Genomic DNA, 19,706 nt, shown 5'->3' on the forward strand with positions numbered 1-19,706 from the left:
TACACCGGCTAAGTTCAGGACCAGGTTCTTGAACTGTTAGTATCCTTCTAGGTAGCCTATTATAATCATTAAAGATATGTTATGTCAGAATATTAGGAACCTTTTCTAGACTGGCCAAAAAAAGCCCAAAGATTTCATATGCAAAGAGCCAATGACAGAGTGGAATGGCTCTTTGCTAAGCAATAGTTTAACAAGGAAATACAAAGCCTAGTAAAGTGCCATTACAGAACATTTATTTTTTATTTTATAATAAGATAGGCAATAAAATAAAATACATTTTGTGCATTGATATTGTTGTTTACACAATTACTTAGGCTCTTGTGTAATTGGGATAAGAGGAACTATGACAGATTCAAGTATAATATTTTTCATAATTATCAATGAGGTAGGTAAGAACTTTAGATTACTGAAGAAAATTGTAAGACATTTTAAAATGAAGGCACCTTTATATTATTATACTTACAAGACATGAGCCACAAAGTAATCCAAAATCTAAAAACCCTGCTTCGGCAAGAGTAATCACGGTCTGTGAAGGTAAAAAAAAATTCTGTGTAAAGCAAAAAATTTACTGTACACTACAAATGTACATTTTTGTTATAGCAGGTGTGGTGCTCTTTACTAACAATATTGAACAAAACAAAGTTTCACTGGCAGGCAACAAATTACCATTTTAGTTATCTTCTTATTCATATCTTAAAGAGTTTTAATCAAAAGCCAATGGCTAAACTAAATGTAAGCTTGCCCTCTTAAACCAGTGACTTAAGACTTTGGAAACTTATTGAACTACTGTACTGATTTAAAATATTTGGAAATTATTTCACTCTAACTTGTCCCCTAGGAAAAGTAATTTCCAATCATTTCTCCTGGTGAGACATCTAGCAGCATGCTGAGAACATCCTAAAAAACAAGTGACAAATACTTCAGGGTCTCTCCAGCACTCCCATTTCACTATAATGGTTCCACAGTGAGAACTCGGCCATTTATCATTTACATTTTTTATATATATTAGCAAGATATCTGGGGATTCATTAACCTCAACCTCAGGCTCCTGCTCTGTGAAGCTCACTTCCAATCACCTGCCTCTCGCTCCTTGCTGCATCGGTGCTCTTGTTTGCTTGATATTTTGAGTTCTCTATCCTGGTCTCAGTCTCTCTCTCTCTGTTTCTCTCCCTTTAACCTCTGTCTAGCCTTCAACTTTCTTCCTTCTCTCTCTCGCTGGCCAGTCTGTTTTCTTCTTCTTTTGTTTTTTTTCCCCCTCCCTCATGGCAGCCCTCCCTTATATGCCTCCGTGGGAGCAGAGCCTCAAACATGAACTGCGGAAAGCCAGTGAAGCAATTAAGACAGAACACACTGTAACGTGCAGGCGTGCTCTGCGTCAATCACCACACCCACCTCCCACAGCTGTGAAAGCACACACTCCCACGGAGATTGAGCCGGCTATTTGATTAATCACTTATTTAAAAACGGTCCAGGGGCCTCATGCATAACGCCATGCGTAGAATTTGCTCTATAACATGATGTAAGCACAAAAGCCGAAATGTGCTGACACACAGAAAAATCCAGATGCAGGAATGTGTGCGTACTCCAAACTCCGCGTTCTTCCGCTCCATAAATCCCGGTCAGCGTGAAAAGTAATGCTTGTGCACGTGCGTGCTGTCCTGCCCAAACTCCTCCCAGAATTACGCCTCTTTGAATATGTAAATCAATATAAATAGCCCTTAAGTTCAGCGTTCTGTGAAAAGACAATGGGAAAAGCACGGGGGAAAATATAAGAATTTCAGCAAATACGAAGTGGAGGCAAAGGAAAAACATACTATTTTTTCAAATAAACCGTGGTATAATCAACAAAAGGAAGTTGATCGAGTGACATAGCGTGTTGGAGAAACTTGAAAGCTCACGTTCACAAAGTCACACAGTGCCAAAATAAAAAAGAAGTCACATATCAAAGTCGTCATGAAAAGGCGAGTTGTAGCCCACTGTCTGAGCTTATTAGGGTACAGACAAAAAAAAATTTCCACAAAGTGGGAAAAAAAACACGAAATGTCAAACTTTAATCTCGAAATTCCCACTCACTTAGTTTATTTTGTCATTAAAGTAGAACATAATAAACTTCATCTTAAATTCATTTAATTTACTAGTTTCTCAAATCCCATCGTAACTAAAGTAGCATGTTAAATGTTTTGTTTTGTATTTCATCTTCAATGTGCTCTGTGTGTGTGAATCACTACGTGCTTCCGTTCTTTCTCTTTCTCCGACAGGACACAGAATCCATTACATTTGCGATATTACAGCTCTCTGAATAATTAAAATACTGAGATGTATTCGTGATATCATTTTCATGATGATTGGAATGAAAGCATGTTATTAAACATGGGAACACGATGGCGCAGTGATTGTTCATGTCTCACACAAGATGCTGTTGCACCATGCGCGACCTTCGATGAAATAAATTATTGTAGCATTACTGTCTCTTTCAAACGTACTATCGTCCAATTCCTGTCGTTACTTTTCTTTCCCCAAATACCCAATCGCTACACAATCAGCTCTGTAATAGACGTTAAGCCATCTGTAAGCTTACAATGACGATTCTTCAAAACTTTTAAGGAACATTGAAATATCTTCATAGTACGTGTTTAATTATTTTATTCATCTATCCTTCCAGTGTCGCTCCAGCCTCAGCAAATATATAGCACGCAAGGCAGGAACAATACATGAACTTGCTAGCGCTGCAGCACTGTGTCCTCACATGTTTAATTATTAATAATACAGATTAGTTAAAGTTTTATCTGTGTAATATAATCAACATATTTTGCTGCATTTCACCTTAAAAATGATATCATCATCATATGTAAATATGTGCTTTACAGTATAAAGAGGCGCTGGTTGTGTAATATTATAACTGTAGTGCAAGTTTACAGTCGGGTAATTGCACTTATAAGTACAAACAGTTCTACAAGGAGCAACTGATTGAGTGCATTTATAGTTCTTGGGATGAAACTGTTTCTGAACCGCGAGGTCCGTACAGGAAAGGCTTTGAAATGTTTTGCCGTGGCATTGGCAGCATGTGCTTGATGCTGTATACCGATAATTCTCATTCCGATCAGCTGCTGCTGTGATTCCCCACTCAGATACAGTGATATAAATACTCTGAGTGGTGCAGTGAGAGTAATATGGAAAAAGATGATCCACTGTGGCAACCCTTAAAGGGAGCAGCTGAAAGAAGAAAAAGAAGAAGAAGAAGATGGTGCAGTGAGAGTAACAACGCTAAAGCAATTATGGTATTTGGAATACTATGGCTATTCCCTGGGCCATTATATTGTTACAGGTAATCTACAATCAGATGCATTACACTAATAAACGATATGCGGTTAGTTTCAGTGTATTTATAAAGCTGCGTCAAAAATGTGGTTCTAAGAAATAAAGGAGTAACCACACAGGAACAGTAGCTCTGCTTTGACGCTGGGTGCCACCAGTCTGCAAAACCGAGCAGAGAACTTGCATATGACAGGGTATGAGGTACCGTGGAAAAGTGTGTGGCTTTACGCCAAGTGTAGGTTTTATACATCACGATTTGAACGTGGAAATGTTCTTACGCAACATTTCTGTGCGTACGCACCATTTATGCATGAGGCCCCAGCTGTTTAGCCGTGTACCCCATTATACCACATGCACCAATAATACAGATACAGTTTCAGAAACTGGTTTACATCTCTCTATTATAAAAAAATCCTGGAGAGAAACACTAGGGTGTCGAGACATGATCTTCACGTGAAGATCACGGATGACACTTAAAAGAAACCGTAAGATGAAAGAGATTGGCCACGGAGCGTCTTGCGGGAACCTTAAACATGAGACTTTGTGTCAAGAGATTGACCCAGAACCGTCTCACGATGACGTGGAACATGAGATTCTTACAAGACACGCCCTACTTACAATCAATATCAAATAAGCCCAGACAATACGTTATAAATGAAATGTAGACAACTAAGTGAAGAAGAAAGCAGCACGAAGAAAAGAGACTCAAAAGCGTTGGAGAGAAAAAAAAAGAAAAAGAAGAATCTAGGTGCAAATTCATAAAATAAGGAAACAAGTGAAACTGAAAAAAGCACGGCCAATCCGGCTCAGAATTAAAAGACAGAGAGTAAAAGACAAAGTAGAACTTCATAAAGACGTTCACAAATGTTGGCGCTATACACATGCAGAGCAGGTAAGAGATTATGAAAGCAGTGGAATTTGAAAGGCTCAAAAAAAACGTTGGCGCGATACACATGTGGAGAAAGTTAAAGAATATGAAAGTAGGAAGATTAGAAAGTATAAAAAAAGATCACAGTAGCACAAACAAACTGAAATTATTACTCAAAAAAGGGAAAATAATCACCACGGACCAGGGGCCTCATGTATAAACGGTGCGTACGCACAGAAATGTTGCGTAAGAACTTTTCCATGTTCAAATCGCGATGTATAAAACCTACACTTGGCGTAAAGCCACGCACTTTTCCACGGTACCTCATATCTTGTCGTACGCAAGTTCTCCGCTCGGTTTTGCAGACTGGCGGCACCCAACGTCAAAGCAGAGCTACTGTTCCTGTGTGGTTACTCCTTATTTTCCTGACGCGGCTTTATAAATACACTGAAACTAACCGCATATTGTTTATTAGTGTAATGCATCTATTTGTAATTAACTTGTAACGATATAATTGTCCAGGTAATATCCATAGTATTCCAAATACCATAACTGCTTTAGCGTTGTTACTCTCACTTCTTCTTCTTCTTCTTCTTTCAGCTCCTCCCGTTAGGAGTTGCCACAGCGGATCATTTTTTTCCATATTCCTCTCACTGCACCACTCGGAGTATTTATATCACTGTATCTGAATGGGAATCACAGCAGCAGCTGATTGCAAAGAGAATTATCAGGATACAGCATCAAGGACACGCTGTCTCAGCCACTGCAAAACGTTTCAGAGCCTTTCTTATATGGACCTTGCGGTTCAGAAACAGTTTTATCTCAAGAACTCTAAATGAACTCAATCAAGTGCTACTTGTAGAACTGCCTGGACTTATAAGTACAATCACCTCACTGTAAACTTGCACTACAGTTATAATATCGCACAACCTGAGCCACTTTATAAAGCGTGTATTTACATATGATGACGATATCATTTTTAAGGTGAAATGCAGCAAAATATGTTTATTATATTATACATATATTATATTCTTCACTGGGAGTGTCGTGAAGGATAGAATAATTAAACATGTACTATGAAGATATTTCAATGTTCCTTAAACGTTTTGAAGAATCGGCGCTCCCCAATTCTGATTGGGTATTTGGGGAAAGAAAAGCAAGGACTGCAGTGGCAGCCACGCCAATATATATTGAATATAAAACAGAAAGAGAAAATAACAACACAGCTAAAAACGCAGTGACAAATTTCAGCAAAAGTTAAATGCTTGTGTCATGAGCACGATGCGGCTATGCAGTGTCTGCAACGGACGTGGCCATCCACCGTGCATAAGCTACCTTACTGACATTGGCGGGCGAAGGAGCCACTGATTCTTCCTCTGCCCAGTGCCACCACAAGCCTAGAGCCGCCCCCGAGTACTACTGCAATAAATTATTTCATCGAAGGTCGTACACAAGCACTGCGCCGTGAAACTCATGTTTAATAACGTGCTTTAACTCCTATCATCATGAAAATGATATCACGTATACATCTCAGTATTTTAGTTATTCAGAGAGCTGTAATATCACAAATATAATGGATTCTGTGTCCAGTTGGAGGAAGAGAGCCGGTTTAAGAAGCAAGTAGTGATTGACACACATAGAGCACATAGAAGATCAAATACAAAACAAAGCATTTAACGTGCTATACTTTAATTACGATGTGATTTGAGAAACTGGTTAATTAAACGATTTTAAGACGAAGTTTATGATGTTCTGCTTTAATGACAAAATAAACTACGTGATTAAAGTGGAAATGTTGAGATTGAAGTTGACATTTCATGCTTTTTCCCCACTGTGTGCCTATTTGTTTTTTCTCTGTACCCTAATAAGCTTTCATATGACACTCAGACGGTGGGCTACAACTTGGCTTTTCACGGCGACTTTGATATGTGACTTCTTTTTTATTTCCGGCACTGTGTGACTTTGTGAACGTGAGCTTTCAAGTTTCTCCAACACGCTATGTCACTCGATCAACTTCCTTTTGTTGATTATACCACGGTTTATTTGAAAAAATAGTATGTTTTTCCTTTGCCTCCACTTGGTATTCGCTGAAATTCTTATATTTTCCACCGTGCTTTTCCCATTGTCTTTTCACAGAAGGCTGAGCTTAAGGGCGATTTATATTGATTTGCATATTCAAAGGGGCGTAATTCTTGGAGGAGTTGGGGCTTACATAAAGCGCGTGCACGAGTGTTACTTTTCACGCTGACCGGGATTTATGTAGCGGAAGAACGTGGAAGTTGGAGTACGCAGAGATTCCTGCATCTGGATTTTTCTGTGCGTAAGCACATTTCGGCTTTTGTGCTTACGTCATGTTATACTGCGAGTTCTACGCACGGCATTATACATGAGGTCCCTGGTGTCATTGAAAAAAAAAGCAGGACAAAGCGAGGTCAGAAATAAAAGACAGAGTAGAAAACAAAGTAAAACGTCATAAAGAGGTTAAAAAACATGGGGGCCAAACACATGCAGGACAGGTTAGACATAATGCAAACTGGAATTCAAAAGACTCAAAAAAAATGTAGGCACAAAACACATGCAGAGCAAGATACAGAATATGAAAGCAGAAAAAAACCACAGTGTTAAAACAAAGAAAGTAAACATTGCATTAGTGCAAAAAAAAGAAATTATTACTCGGAGATAGTTTAACGGTGTGAGAACTTGTTTACAGCAGTTAGAATTAGGTTAGGGGATAATAACCCGAAGGTTATATCATGCCTGGGTACACATACCCTATTCATAAAATTTTTTTAGAGTTATAGGTTTGAAAGTGTATTCACTTTCTCCTAATAAGCAAGCCTCTTTGGATAGATTTATTAAAGTTATCATATTTTATAAGTAATTTTTACTTTTATGTATTTTTTGAGTGCACTCCTTTTTCATTGCAATCACAATACCCCTCTGTAAAAGACTCTTCAGTATTTTTCATATGTATAAATAATTGTCAAGTAAAATAAAGTAACAAAATACAGATCACATAGTATGCAGCAACATCATTAACAGCAATCTTTGAGCCTGATACTCATAAAGCACATTCCATAAGTCCCTCTAGATCTACAAATCACATGTAGACCATTCACCAAACATCCACAACCTCATACATATCACTGAAAAGACAAAGAGTATAAATGTTCCAAGGATCAACAGGCCTGAATCTGCATTGCACCTCCTAAATCTGATGTTCAACTAATAATTAAGTGTTTTACTCTAGTAATCTCATTTTCCAGGGAGCCTGAGGAGTGCGATCTACTGAAAAATATAACAAATCCTATTGACTATCTTTTTAAATAATAGGGACCACCATACCATTCTTCCAACCCTAATGTGCTGTCACCACCTTCCAGGCAATATTAATAGCATGTTAAACCAAGACAATCCTAAAGCATCCAAATGTTAATGGCTATTGGCCTCATCCACAACAGCAGCTTTCCAAATGCTATAGTGACCCAGCTTTAGAAATACAATATACTCCCATCAGTTTCTTCCTGCATTGCCCCATTCTCTGAGAAGAATATGTGTGTCTCAAACTGATCATTTAATTTCTCAAAGATAATTAGCAGATGTACAAAGTTCATTCAACTATATGTAGAGTGACTACATTTATTAAATAAAAGTATGAAAGAATAAAAATACTAACTTCATGCTTTCATTTTCTAAACACACCTTTATTAGTACAGCACATAGTTGTAGTCACCAACTATCTCTGTAGCAAAGGGCACAAGGTGACATTCATATGAACACTTGAGATGCCAATTCACATAAGTGCATATCTTTGTGTGATTGGAGTAAATTACAAATACTAAACATACACAGCTGACAAGCACTTTGGGAAATATCCAAGTGTCAAGTTTTACATACTAAGCAACTTTTAAGGTCCATAAGTATTTGGACAATTACATCATTTTCATAATTTAGGCTCTGCACACCACCAGAATGGATTTGAAATAAAGTAAACATTATGTGATTGAAGTGTAGACTTTCTGTTTTAATTTAACAGGTTCATCAAAAATATCATATGAGCCGTTTAGGAATGACAGGCATTTTTCTGCATAGCCTCCTCATTTTATTTATCAAATTATCCCAAACGTAAAGTTTTACATTATTGAAGAAAATAATATAATTCTAAAATACAAAGCCAAACAATACCTTTTTCTTCTCTTCCAAACTGCTCTTGATGTATCCTGGATCAGATGCCCAGGTTTTGTAAAAATAATACAGAAGTCCTACAATGCTGAGACAAAATGTAATTTGGAAAATCGCATCTGAGAAATGTAAACATTTTGATAAGGAATATAAATGAAATATTTTATGGAACTCAAAATGCACAAAGTAGAAAACAATGTAAACATCCTTCACTGAACCTACTTAATCCATTTTAGGGTAAGGGAATCTGGAACATGTCCTGGCATCATCAAGTGCAGGAACCAACCTTGCATAGTCAACTGTGGTAGGAAGCAATAGCTTTTAAATGAACACAAATACAAATGGTTTTTACTTAAAGATCACAAAGTACAGTTCTGGTTTAAACTAAACATTACAAAATAAAGTGATTTTAATTAATAAATGTACCTCATTGAAAAATCACTTCACTGCCTTTCATCATTACTTTCACCTGAGGAGGGCTGTAGTTCACTTAAAGATTAAAGCAGAATTTCCAAAAATAACCATTACAGATACTACTATAATTTAGGAATTCACATTTACATTATTTTCTGGCATTATGGTGTATCTCTATAACACCAAAGTATTCGCGTCTGATGTACGTGTGATGGTCACAATGTTATGCACTGCAGCTCTCTGCACCAGGCAGGGCAGATGGACTGAGTGTTTAGTGTAATGGATTTTTTAACATAATGTTTGTAATGGGTTGTTTTATAACATAATGTTTGTAATACTTTATGTATTTCATTTTATCAGAACTTTGCCCATTCTGGGTATGATTTGCTATATTAATGAAAAAAGCCTGTACCTGAAAGGAGTATTCAATGGTCTGTGGCCAAAGATTAGCTCATGTGTATTACAATATGTGCATTATACATTTCTAGCATTTGTGGTTGGCAGTGTATGTTTCTTGTTTCAGAACAAAGTCAACATATTCTGAAAATTTTGAAATAAAATATGCTATCATTAAATTTATAATGCAAGAGAACAGTATGCTTACAGAGATTTACTCTTGCCTACTACAAGTGTACCAGGACCAGTCAAAAAATAGGCTGCAGAATTCTGTTGTGGCAGGACAGCTCTTGAAGTTCTACATTGACGAAAGAGAAAAATACTGCCACCATGGCATGAATTGTAAGGAAGAACTGAAGAGGGATGGTGTCAGGAATGGCAGATTAGTTTTGGGTCAGTCATTCTTCATGTACCAGAATTTAGGAAGGATTTGACAACTGGTCATGAAACATAGTTACAGTCTATGACCAAGAGTCCAAGTAACACCTGGAACAATGGAAGCATGTGAATCTCTAACACTGAAGAAACCCATGGTTTAAAGCCAATGCCAGCACCATCATGTGCACAATTTTTATGATGTTCAAGTAGTAGATCATATCGATTACATGTCTCAGAAAGCCTACATAATCAGTCAGCATTGTCCTGTTTTTCTTTGGCATTTGAGGAAAAGGAAAAGCAGGAAGTAAACCTGTTAACCATTCTCCTTCTACTTTATAACAATGTCCATAATCACAATGCAGAAGCTGCAAAAGCTGTTTTGTGAAACTGTGCATCTGAAGACGTGCCACATTCACCCTTTCTTTAAACTTGGGACCGGTGAGTCCTTCCCAATCTAGACAACTACATCCATAGGACACACTAAGCCAATAATGAAAGCCAGCTACAGAAGAGTGGCTACAAACTCAAGAATTTTTTTTATGTGAATAGTACAGAAATGCTTTACTCTGGAAAAAAGTTGTATGGTTTAATTGGTGCTTCTCTTAAGAAGTTAGGCTCTCAATTAAAACCCATTTTTTAAAATTATCATATTTTCCACTTCCAAGAACACATGAAAATTGTTGTACATTTATGAGAGTAAGTGTTTTAAGTATGTGTAATGTAGAAGTAATGCATTAAAACAAGTTCAAAACAAACTATAGAATATATAAAATGCTAAAAAAAAATTCTGAAACAACATAAAAGAATTTCAAGTATGTATAAATAACCAAAAATACACCATTATTTAGTAAGTTTCGTTATCTTATTTAATCATTATTTTCTTAAGCTGTTAGAGCGGTTTGCATTTAACATTTTCCTTGTGGTACAGTGACATTTATATGTCAGCCTTGTTGCAGAGCAAACTTTGTAAAATGATAGTACTTGCCAAGGCTCCTGCCAAGGAGTAAGTGTGTAACTATTATCTGTTTAACAGATTTGCTACACTAGAAACCAAATATTTTAACATCTTTACTTTTAGAAATGATGACAACACTAATTTTTATTAAGCAATTTGTTGCTGCTGATCATAAGCTATACAAAGAGTTTTTCTTCCAGTAAAATGTGTGCATAGATGATCTAGGACTTCACATTTTGGGATAAAAAGCAGCATGTCAGACTGTAAGCTTATAGAATGAGCAGAGTCTTCTGAAAGATAAAAATAGCCAATCAATGACAGCCATTGACAGCAGAAAAGCAACATATTGAAAATGAGACTATTAATCAAGTGTGACTTTCTCCATATTTCAGATATGGATGGAGTATTTTTTCATGAAAAAGCACGAGTTCTCTTTTTCAAAAGGAAAAACACATTTTTATATACCTGGTATAAGTTTTGTGCATTTTTGGAAAGATGTGTGCCCATGGTATCTGCGTGTTTGTATCTGTGGTAAAAATAAATATTAACACTTGTAAGCTTTGCACTCATATAACTTACTCATGAAATATTATTCTTTCATGTACCTTATAAATTAATTTATATAGTTTTATTATGTTACATTTCTTTTCCTTTTAATTTCTTATTTTCGCTTCTCTCTTTTTTTTTTTTTAACTGAACTATATTAGTCAGTGTTGCTTGGGCCGTGCTAAGAGAATTGCTGACCAAGTTCTTTGTTTCCAGAGATTTCTAACAAGGGTGGAGAGGTGAAGCTTATTCACTAATATTGTTTAGATACAATAAACTTATTACCTATCGTGATTTTTCTTGTGGCTATTACGTTGCAATTAAAATTTTGAGGTGGCACTGTAAACAAAAACTACCTTCCCATAGTGCATTACATATCACCGAAGCTGGTCCATTTGTAGAGTGACTGCTCCCTGCAGGACACAAAACTGTAACTCGAAAATGAATAGACTGATTCTAACTTAAGGAAACAGACAAACTGCACCGGTTACACTTGAGTTATGTTTTACGTGAATTTCAAATATTCAGGTTTGAACTTTAAAGTTGAAAGTGTTTAATGTAATACCTACAATAGTCAAACAGTTTCTCTGAAGTTCACAAAATTTGGCATTGTCATTTAATAAATTGAAAGAAAGCCTCTTATAAATTTTGAGTTCAACCTAAAGCTTTGGATTTGAGCTTTTAAAGTCAAAACTTTTCATATGATATAGTCACAGTAAGTAAACTGTAATTACAAAAACCACTGATTATATTTTATGCCTTTACTAAAATAAGCTTAAGTCTATTTCAGTAAGGTGGATTCAAATGTGAAAAATAAATAAAGTCACATCACATGCTGTATTCATGTTGTTAATATTGTGAAAGTCACATAGTATTTAGAATTACCTGATAATAGCTATGGATAAATCATACTCCGTTCTATTTATTACCTTTCTAATGCTAAATAACATACTCTGAAGAAAGTACTATATTTTCTACCTTTGTAAATGGATAAATGCCTGTGTGACCATTGCATTTGTCATTCCAATAGTTGGGGAATCACAAACTGCTTTAAACACAGTTTTAAACGAATCCCATACCAAACAGCTTCTAACAGAGACATATGCATTGCATCATGCACTGCAAACATTAACGCTGAGGTCTATGTCGATTACTTAGATTTCAGCCCGGGTATCAAAATGGGTAGCACAGCTAGTTCTAATATAAAATAATACATTTCATGGGATTAATGCTCAAGTGTGCACATTACAGTCTGAAGACAGAATGTTTCACTAGATTCATATTACACGCACACACACAAATTTTATCGTTACTTTCTCTAGAAGTTGTATATGTTTTTTCTTTACAATGTTAAGCAAGTTTATATTCAATAATAAAACATACACTAATATTAAAAATAAGCCAAAACTAAGTGTTTTTGTATTCAGTTAAGATGTTATTCTTGAAATGCTATGGAAACACTACTTGTTTTCCTGTTTTAGAATTTGCCTCCCCACACATAATATATAAAATAAACAAACTCAGAGTTGTACGTGGAAAATTAATAAATTGTAGTTGAAAACATAAATATATTACAACCCCATTTTCCTTTATAGCCCACAGGAATCAGTCACATTTTACTGTGCATGTATTTGAGATCAAAAGGATATCTGGAAGGAACCAAATGAACCAGGTGAGAAACATCAACAGTATCGATGCCAGCAGGAATGCAGGGACTACAAGGTTTTGAATATGAACATTGATGAGCCACCTAAAAAAAAATAAGATTTGATATTTACTCCAAAAGCTTAGCTATATAAAGCAAAGCATTCTGAAAACAATTTATTACTACCGATTTTAGACATTTCTTTTTCTGTGTTAGATACAGAAAATTCAAAAAACCTCGAACAAAATAGTAAATACATTTACAGCTCTGACAAAGCTATAAAGTTCCTTTCTAGCCGAGCACAATATTTTTAAATGGCACACACAGCTTACTGTTGTCACTAACAAATATCTAAAGAGAAGAAGGTTAAAAACATTAATAAATTATATAAAATAAATCTAACACATGCAAACTTTTCATACTGTTCCAAATAATTCGTACAGTGTTACACAATAGCAAGGGGGGACACCTTGAAAAAAAACACAAGCAAACAAAAATAAAAGTTATGATTAGGTGTAAAGCTTCCAAGCTACTGATTAAAACTAAAATTGAAAAGAATGAGAAGGACTGTGATTTCACTTATATCAAGCATCAGTAGTACACAGAATTGCCGCTGCCAGTTTTTTTTTTTGTTTAAGATGACAGATGGGAACAAATGTGAAACTGCAATGGGTTATTGAAAATATTTTTTGAATTGAAGAAGGCGCGGTTTGTGTGACATTTTACACAAGTACAGTATTTATACCATGAAAAAGTGGTCATTTCTGAATGTTGATGACTCAATCACATTGTGCAAACTGTCTTTTCATTGCAAACACACATGCTTAAGAAGAAACATTTTATGTTAACAGACATCGTAATGTAAGAAGCTGAAATACATGTATGCTTATTGCATAATAATTGCATTTGAAATCTTTTAAAAGATCTGTATGCATGTTACTGTTGTAAAGTTATCTACTATTGCCTTATTATATTTGCAAATCTGAAGGAGCACTCAGTAAAGATCTTTACGTAAAGATAAACTAAAATGGACTGCATGTTTTAAGTCAGGAGGATATTACATGCATATCATATACTATCCTGAAAATTTACCCTTGACCCTAGTGCAGACATTATCATGATAATATTATCATCATAAGTATCCTGTTGTAATTAATCTGTAAAGGCCAGCCACAAGTGAAAAATGACTAGTATTTTTAAGTTAAGTTTATGCATTTGTTGTTAGGCTGGCAGAGTATAGTTAATTTTCAATCATCCTTCAGATCGCATGAAAAGTGAGTTTCCAAACATTTATACTGCTTGTTTTTGTATTCCATAAATTTTATTTCACAAGATCAGTTTGGTATGTTCACTTCTTTAAACAGGAGATATTCAAGGTCTTACAGAATTTTTATTTGAAATGAATGTTAAGTAAAGTTAGGTAAGGATCTACTACTTTATTTTCAATTCCAGCTTACTTACATTGTGCAGTGCAGTGACATTTGGTTCATTAAATGTTGATCTTGTAAAGTTGTATTATTTCCTGTGGCTACTCTTGAGATAAGTCTAAAGTATGCAATACTGCTCAAGCACTGCTCCATCGTTTATGTGCTTGCAAGACAAAATGCACCCTTTATTAAAGAGACAAGGCAATAATGCCATAATGAAAGCCTTTGTGAGAAAGGAAATGCATGATAGAGCTTCTAATCTTGGAAAGATCTCTTTTAAATCTGAAGAAAGAGCTGAGAGGATGAAGTCACTTAAGAAGCCTGGCTACAAACACAGCACAACTGACAATTTCTGTTTTTTCTGCCTTTAAGGGTGATCGTTATTTATACATTCATATATCCATTTCTATTACCTGTCTAATCTAGTTCACGGCTCTAGGGAGTAAAAAAAATATCCTAGCAACAACCAAGCACAAAACTGAAATCATGCCTGGATGGGTTGAACACATCCATGCTCTTTCATATCAACACCATTTAGAAAGGCCAATTAACCTAACCTGCATGTGGATGACTTTGAAAAGTGGGTGGAAACAAAAACCCACGGAGACACTTGAGAGAGCATACAAACGCTATAGAGACAGTCACCAGGCTGGGAATTTGTCACAGAAAATTAATTATTTAGCTTAACTCAGCTTCATGTACATACCTTTAAATGGAATAGGTTGTGAAAATACATGTTTCACAGATTTTCAGATGGATTAAATCATTGCTTAGCTTAAATATGTTGTTATAAGATAGACTTTTGAGAATTCTACGCAGGACATAGATACTACAGAAAATGGGTGGATGAATGCTTTGATTTGTTTTTAAAATAATAATTTGCATGAAGGCCAGGCATTGTGTCCATTTGAAAGAATGACTAAAGATTTAATTAAATTATTAGTCAAGCCTCAGTTTTTGTATTTTAGGTTTGATCTTCACATGAATATCAACTCACAGCACTTCACAATACAATACAACTGAATACATACATTTTTTTAAAGTGAATTTGTTGAGTTTACACAGTACACTCTGGAGCTGAGGCTTAATGAACAACTAGCAACCATGAAGAGAACCTGAAGATTCCACAAAGACAACGACTAGCCTAGGAATTAATCACTATTTACCAATTGCTTGGGGTAACACAGTCATTTGGAAGTGAGTGTTGAATTGTAAGCTTTGTTGTTTAAAACCCAATGCCATATTAAATGGAATGCCCTACCTGCCCAAATGTAACATCATAGTCAGCTTTCATTGTACAGTTCTGCTTTGAATCTTCTAAATTGGTGTATATGAGTTACAAGCTATGAGTAGGACTGCAGAAGGTGGGATTAACAAGTAAAACAAAATGAACAAATAACACATGACGTTCAGTAGTTTAGCAAGCTAATAGCGATCATACCAGGACAGTGTAAGTGAGGCATTACCAATACAACTTTCTGGAGACTTTGATACATTATGTATAGTTATACAAAACATAATATATAAAGCAGTCATTCTGGGTATTTTATGTGGCAGGCTGAAGTTGGCCACAGGCAGGTTTTTTGTATATGTAATGACTAGCTGTGTTGCCTGGCTTCCATCAAGAAATTTCCTAAGACAACAGGCAATGGTTATAGTGCTGAGGGCTAACTGGATGTATCAAAAGTACCACACAAGTAACTGAGTATTATTCTTTGTACAATATTTGGTTTTTTTTACCTCCCAGGGGCTAATATTACTAGATCACTGGACCTCCTTATTCTTGAACATACCATAACATTTTCAATCCCATTTAATTCTGAGGAGGGTCTAGAGAGCTGGAGCCAAACTCAGCAAGCATAGGTCAGCAAGGCAGGAACAACCTCTGGACAGGGAGCCAGTCCATCGCAGGGTAAACACACACACACACAGACCATAGCCAATTTAGAAAACCAGAGCACTTGGAGGAAACCCACGCAGACACAGGGTGAACATGCACATTCCACACAGGAAGGACCTAGGACATTAAACCCTTGTCTCCTTATTGCAAGGCTGCAGTGCTACCACTGCACCACCGTGAACACGCTACACTTTTGAACATGTTACATACAATTATGCTTGAGTAAAACATTCCTGCCATAGATCAATTCCTGCTTTTCCTAATGACTTGGCTTTTGTTGATGGTAAATGCAAAACACAACTTTAGAGGAAACCGTATTCTTTTGTATTCAAAGAGGTAATCAGTAAGAATAATGGGATATTTGGGTAGAAATATAACTTCACCTTGTAGCAGATCATGTAAAAGTGGTAACTTCAGTCAGATATGAAAATAATGTTTTGATGTGTAATCTCGTGTTGCTACAAAGTTTTGGAGGGTTTAGATCAACAGCAATATGCACTTAATGATGGTTTCCAAAAAGTTATTCCATGAAGCACTGACATTTTACAGGCTACACATTTAAGTGGACAATGTAATGAATTCAGTGTTTTAAGTAATGTGCAGATAATAACAGGTGAAAAGAAATAATATTGTGAACTATGTACAGTGTCCACCACTTCTATGTTCTCTCTGTGGGGAACTGCTTTAGTTAGCTGTTCAAGCATTTAAACTGACCGAGGCATGCAGTCTCTACCAGAATTAAGTTGCATCTAGGGCTTGAAGTAGGTTGGCACACTGTAGCAGCACTTCTCTGTTTCTGCAGTACGAACTGGATCAGTTGCATATCACAGTGTGACCTTCTGCAATATTACATGTATTTTACCATCAAGAAGCCACCCTCACTCCTTGTTCTTTGAAGTTTATGTATATTAGAGGACTCGACAATCAGTCAGGATTGAATTTGAATGTATTTTACACTGCACTGCGAAGAGTAAGTAGAAGCTAACGGAATAAAGAGTTGCTCTCCTTTTTTACTCACTGCTAGCCCCGTTTTTCTGTGCAATTATAGTGTCAGCTTGAAGAGTGGCACTGTTCTGCATAAACTACATGCCTCATTTCTCTGTGCCATTACAGCCTCAGCACTCAGCTGTAAAAAAAAGGACATGCTGACTAAGAATATCTCACTCGCTAAAGCTCTATTATTGACAAATATCGAGCAATAAAAAAACATGTGTTGGCTAATTTTCTTTCTTCCATCACTTCCCCAAATTTCAATCAAATCTGTAAAAAAAGTTTGAGATTTTGGGGTATTTGAAGTCAAAAGTCAAAATCAAATTTGCTTATAAAAATCACATTTAAAGACAGCAGAAGTTGTACCAAAGTGCTGTACAAAGGAACATATAAGACATATAAGACCATAAAGCAAACAATTATGTCCAACAGTTTGTTAATGATTTTAATTTCCTTCCTCCCCCTCCTGGCGACCTTACCCACAGTGAAGGGTGGAAGAACAAAAAGTGGGTTTTTAACCAAGTCTTAAAAACCTCAATGGAAGGAGTAGATCTAGTGTGGGGCGGCAGATCATGCTAAAGCCTAGAAGCAACAATTGAAAAAGCCCTGTCACCCCTAGACTTCAGCCATGATCTTGGAATTGCAAGGAATAGTTTAGCAGATGACCTCAAAACCCTCGTTCCTGAGAGGGGATGAAGAAGATCGCAGATGTATTTGAGGGCCATGCAAAGCCTTAAAAAAAAATCGAATTTTAAAATCAATCCGAAATCTCACCGGTAGCCAGTGGAGGGAGGCCAGAACAGCTGAGATATGTTCTCTTTTTACAGAGCTGGATAGAAATCTAGCTGCTGCATTTTGAACCATGTGAAGGTGCAAGAGGACAGATTTGGGCAATCCCACATACAGGGGATTGAAAGAATCTTGTCAAGATGTAAAAAAAAGCATGAATCCTTATTGCCAAATCCTTCTGTGAAAAAAAGGATTTTAGTTTTGAGATTTGCCTCAGTGGGTACTTTACTGAACTTTACCACCGTGGAGATTTGTTGGTTGAAACTTAGTGACGACTCGAAGATGGCACCCAGGTTCCTGACATCATTATGTATTTTTGCTGTCAGCAAGCCGGAGTGCCAATTTCATTAGCGGAAGAAGTAGGGCCAAAGATAATGACCTCTGTTATAATTTTATTCAGTCAGAGGAAATTTTGCACCATTAAAAGTTTACTGTAATATCATCAATACACTCCATCAGCTTTTTACAGATGAAGCGATGTCTGGGCTAACTTTAAGATAAATGTGGGTACCATCAGCATAATAATGGTAATTGACGCATGTTTTTAAAATATGGACCCTAAAATGGAGCAGATAATAAGCAGGGCAAAATAGAGCCTTGTGGTACACCTTGTATGAACGGAGCTGGCTGGGAGAAATCATCAGCCATATTAACTGACGTAGAATCTACCTTTTAAGCAGGACACAAACCGCTTCAGTGCACATCCTTGAATGCTGACTTCACACTCAAACTGTTTTAATAGAACCCCATGGTCCACCATATCAAAAGCTGCACTAAGGTTCACCAGGACTAAAACAGCACAAGAACCCAAATCGAACGTTAAGCAAACATTATTAGTCACCTTCAACTAAACAGATTCTGTACTATGAAGTATTTTAAAAACCAGACTGATATAATTTTAAATAGAAAAAATTTTATTACAGTAAAACCTGAGATGCAAGTTATATAATATATAGCAGAATATTTAGCTATTTTTCAAAATTAATTATTTTACATACCTTGTAGCAAGATTAACTATGGCAAACAAACATGCAAATAAAGTTCCTTTGAGTAACCAAGATTCTGTATTCAGGTCTGCTATGTATCCTGCAGTCCAAAGCATAACAACAGAGAGTGCTGTCATAAAACAGAACTGAAAAAGAAATTAAAATAAGATATTTGCTTAGAAAACAATTAGAAATAATTACCACAAAATTAGAAATTTAATTTTCATGCTAAACATTTATGCTAAACATTGAATTAAGATTTTATTTTATTATATTTATGTATTTATGATAGCAAAACACAAACATACAATTAAGTCTAAGATTTATGCTTACGGTAAAACTGACAGATTGGTGATGTCTATGTTTTATTGCTAGGCAGGTGCTTTATTTATTAAAATATAAATGCATGAAATGAATGAATTATGAATCTTAGTAAATGCTGTGCATGCACAAAATACAATAAACTACAAAAAGTGAAAGTTGAATAAAGCACTTAACACATAATTAATAGACCTACTGTATGTATTAAGTTAGGAACTTAATCATAAGAACATGTAAAATTTTACAAGAGGAGATCATTCAATGCATTAAGCTGTTTATTTATCTAATAGCTAAGCTGTCCCAATGTCTCATCCTGGTACTTCTTATAGGTTGTTAAATTTTCTGATTCAACTACAGGACTTTGTAGTTTGTTCCAGGTTCCCACAACTTTTCTTCCTGGTTTAAGTCTTAAAATTCACTTCACCTTAATTTCCAGCAAGGCCCTCTTCTGACTGACCATATGAACAAGTCACTTAACCTGCTTGTGTTCCAGTTGTGAAAAATGAATAGAAAATCTAATCCAGGTCTTTAAAATTTTGAAAGGCATTTTTGAAAAGTAAAAGTTGATCCAGAAGAATTGTTTCAATTTATTAG

The 19,706-nt window shown here is 35.8% G+C and overlaps 1 protein-coding gene across 1 annotated transcript in view; it reads right to left on the reverse strand.

The window, feature by feature from the left end:
* The window catches only part of zdhhc13 (zinc finger DHHC-type palmitoyltransferase 13), a 51,762-nt gene that overhangs the window by 9,469 nt on the left and 22,587 nt on the right, over positions 1-19,706 (reverse strand). The window contains exons 9-12 of the mRNA XM_039749488.1: positions 18,804-18,937; positions 12,704-12,804; positions 8,369-8,493; positions 464-526 (exon numbers count right to left, since the gene is read on the reverse strand). Coding sequence (XP_039605422.1) covers positions 464-526; positions 8,369-8,493; positions 12,704-12,804; positions 18,804-18,937 — 423 coding nt within the window. The remainder of the gene's footprint in view (positions 1-463; positions 527-8,368; positions 8,494-12,703; positions 12,805-18,803; positions 18,938-19,706) is intronic.

This window comes from Polypterus senegalus, chromosome 1 (assembly GCF_016835505.1).
Source record: "Polypterus senegalus isolate Bchr_013 chromosome 1, ASM1683550v1, whole genome shotgun sequence".
Lineage (NCBI taxonomy): Eukaryota > Metazoa > Chordata > Cladistia > Polypteriformes > Polypteridae > Polypterus > Polypterus senegalus.